This window comes from Cryptomeria japonica, chromosome 5, assembly GCF_030272615.1.
Source record: "Cryptomeria japonica chromosome 5, Sugi_1.0, whole genome shotgun sequence".
Taxonomy (NCBI): Eukaryota; Viridiplantae; Streptophyta; class Pinopsida; order Cupressales; family Cupressaceae; genus Cryptomeria; species Cryptomeria japonica.
The window spans coordinates 654,114,425-654,116,075 of NC_081409.1; the positions used below are offsets into that span (position 1 = coordinate 654,114,425).

General features: G+C 35.7%; 1 protein-coding gene across 1 annotated transcript; it reads left to right on the plus strand.

Annotated features, from left to right (window-relative positions):
• Window positions 1-362: 362 nt before the first annotated feature.
• LOC131037246 (myosin-2-like) lies at window positions 363-1,344 on the plus strand. The gene is made up of 3 exons (XM_059220801.1): window positions 363-488; window positions 685-804; window positions 871-1,344. Exons 1-3 carry the CDS (start codon window positions 363-365, stop codon window positions 1,342-1,344), a joined length of 720 nt encoding a protein of 239 aa, XP_059076784.1.
• The last annotated feature ends 307 nt before the right edge of the window (window positions 1,345-1,651 follow it).

The following is a 1,651-nucleotide window of genomic DNA, read 5'->3' on the forward strand; positions in this document are numbered from 1 at the left end:
TTGTAAAATTCAAATTTTTTGATCCAAAACACTTTATTGATAAGACTAGGATTGGGTTTAGATTGGAAGCCTTTGTTCATGTGCATGATCATTTTAAGTACTTAATTATAAATGCTTCTTTTGATGTCGAAGTTAAGTGGAGAATACGCATGGTAGAAGAAAAAATAAAAAAGATTGACCCAACATGTAAAAGGGTATACATTGAATTGGAGGAACAAAGTGTCAAATTTTTTGAAAGAGTAAAGGCAGGAGATGATGTTAGAGCATTTTCATGCTCTACATTTTTGTCTAATGAAAAGTTTGTGTAGTACTGAGAGTTTAGGGACTATGTCCTAAAAAACAAAAGGGAGCAATTTTTCAATATGCTCAGAGAAAGGTTGGCATCGAGGAATCTGGCAGAAAACGATATTGATAGATTTATAGATGAAGTTTTAGAGGACGTTAATTATTTCATATCGAAGATGACCCCTGAGGAGGCAAGGAATTTTGTAAGGAATAGTGGATGTTTGTTGCTTGAAGGATGATACCTCTCTTCTGCAATTGTATTGGACACCATAAGAAAGGAATCTTTAGAGGTTGGTAACTTTACCAACTGAAGAGGAATCTTAGGAGTTGTATTTTGGGTCATATTATAGCCCTCAGTATGAGGTATTGATAGTGTGGTCAATATTTAATGATGACCAGATTCAGAAAGCCCAGATTAAGAAGAGGGTAGGAGATCTTACTGGTAACTTGACTATTATGAAAATGAGAACTCTTAAGAGATATGCAAAGCTCTTAACAAAAGAGATAATGACTTCTCAGGTAGATGTTAATAAGCTTATAGAAGATTTGAGTAAGTTAAAACTTTATAATGAAAAAATGTTGTAGGAGTTTAATAAGGTGGTGTCACTCCTACCTTCTCCACATCCTGCTTCAACTTATTTCACTGTTTCAAGTTTTCTTCAAGAGATAAAGGTGCTCAAGCCTGAAGTAGCAAGGCTAGAAGATCAACTCAAAAAGAGCAAAGTGGTTGAGAAAAGATCAAAAGATGACGAAGAGAAGAGAGTAAGTGACTTGGTTGAAAAGAATAACACCTTATCACATGAGATAAAGGTGCTCAAGGATGAAGTGGTAAGGTTGGAATATAAGCTCAAAAGGAGCAAAGTGACTCAGAAAAGTTCAAACGATGATGAAGAGAAGAGAGTTAGTTATTTGGTTGAAGAGAATAATTCCTTGTCACAAGAGATAAAGGCGCTCAAGGATGAAGTAGCAAGGTTGGAAGATGATCTCAAAAGGAGTAAAGTGGCTCAGAAAAGTTCAAATGATGATGAAGAAATGAGAGTCAGTGATTTGGTTGAATAGAATAGTACCTTGTCACATGAGATAAAGGCACTCAAGGCTAAAGTAGCAAGGTTAGAAGATGAGCTCAAAAGGAGAAAAGTGGCTTAGAAAAGTTCAAAAGATGATGAGGAAAAGAGAGTCAGTGATTTGGCAAAAGAGAATAATACCTTGTCACTCCACCCTTCTGTTTCCACACTACCGATCATAGATGATTCATCTGTGATGACTAGAAATATGTGTGAATATAGGATAGCCCCCATCTACGACGTTGTTGAACTCATTTGGGTGACTTATAAAGAATTGCATAATACAATGAATGAGTCTCATG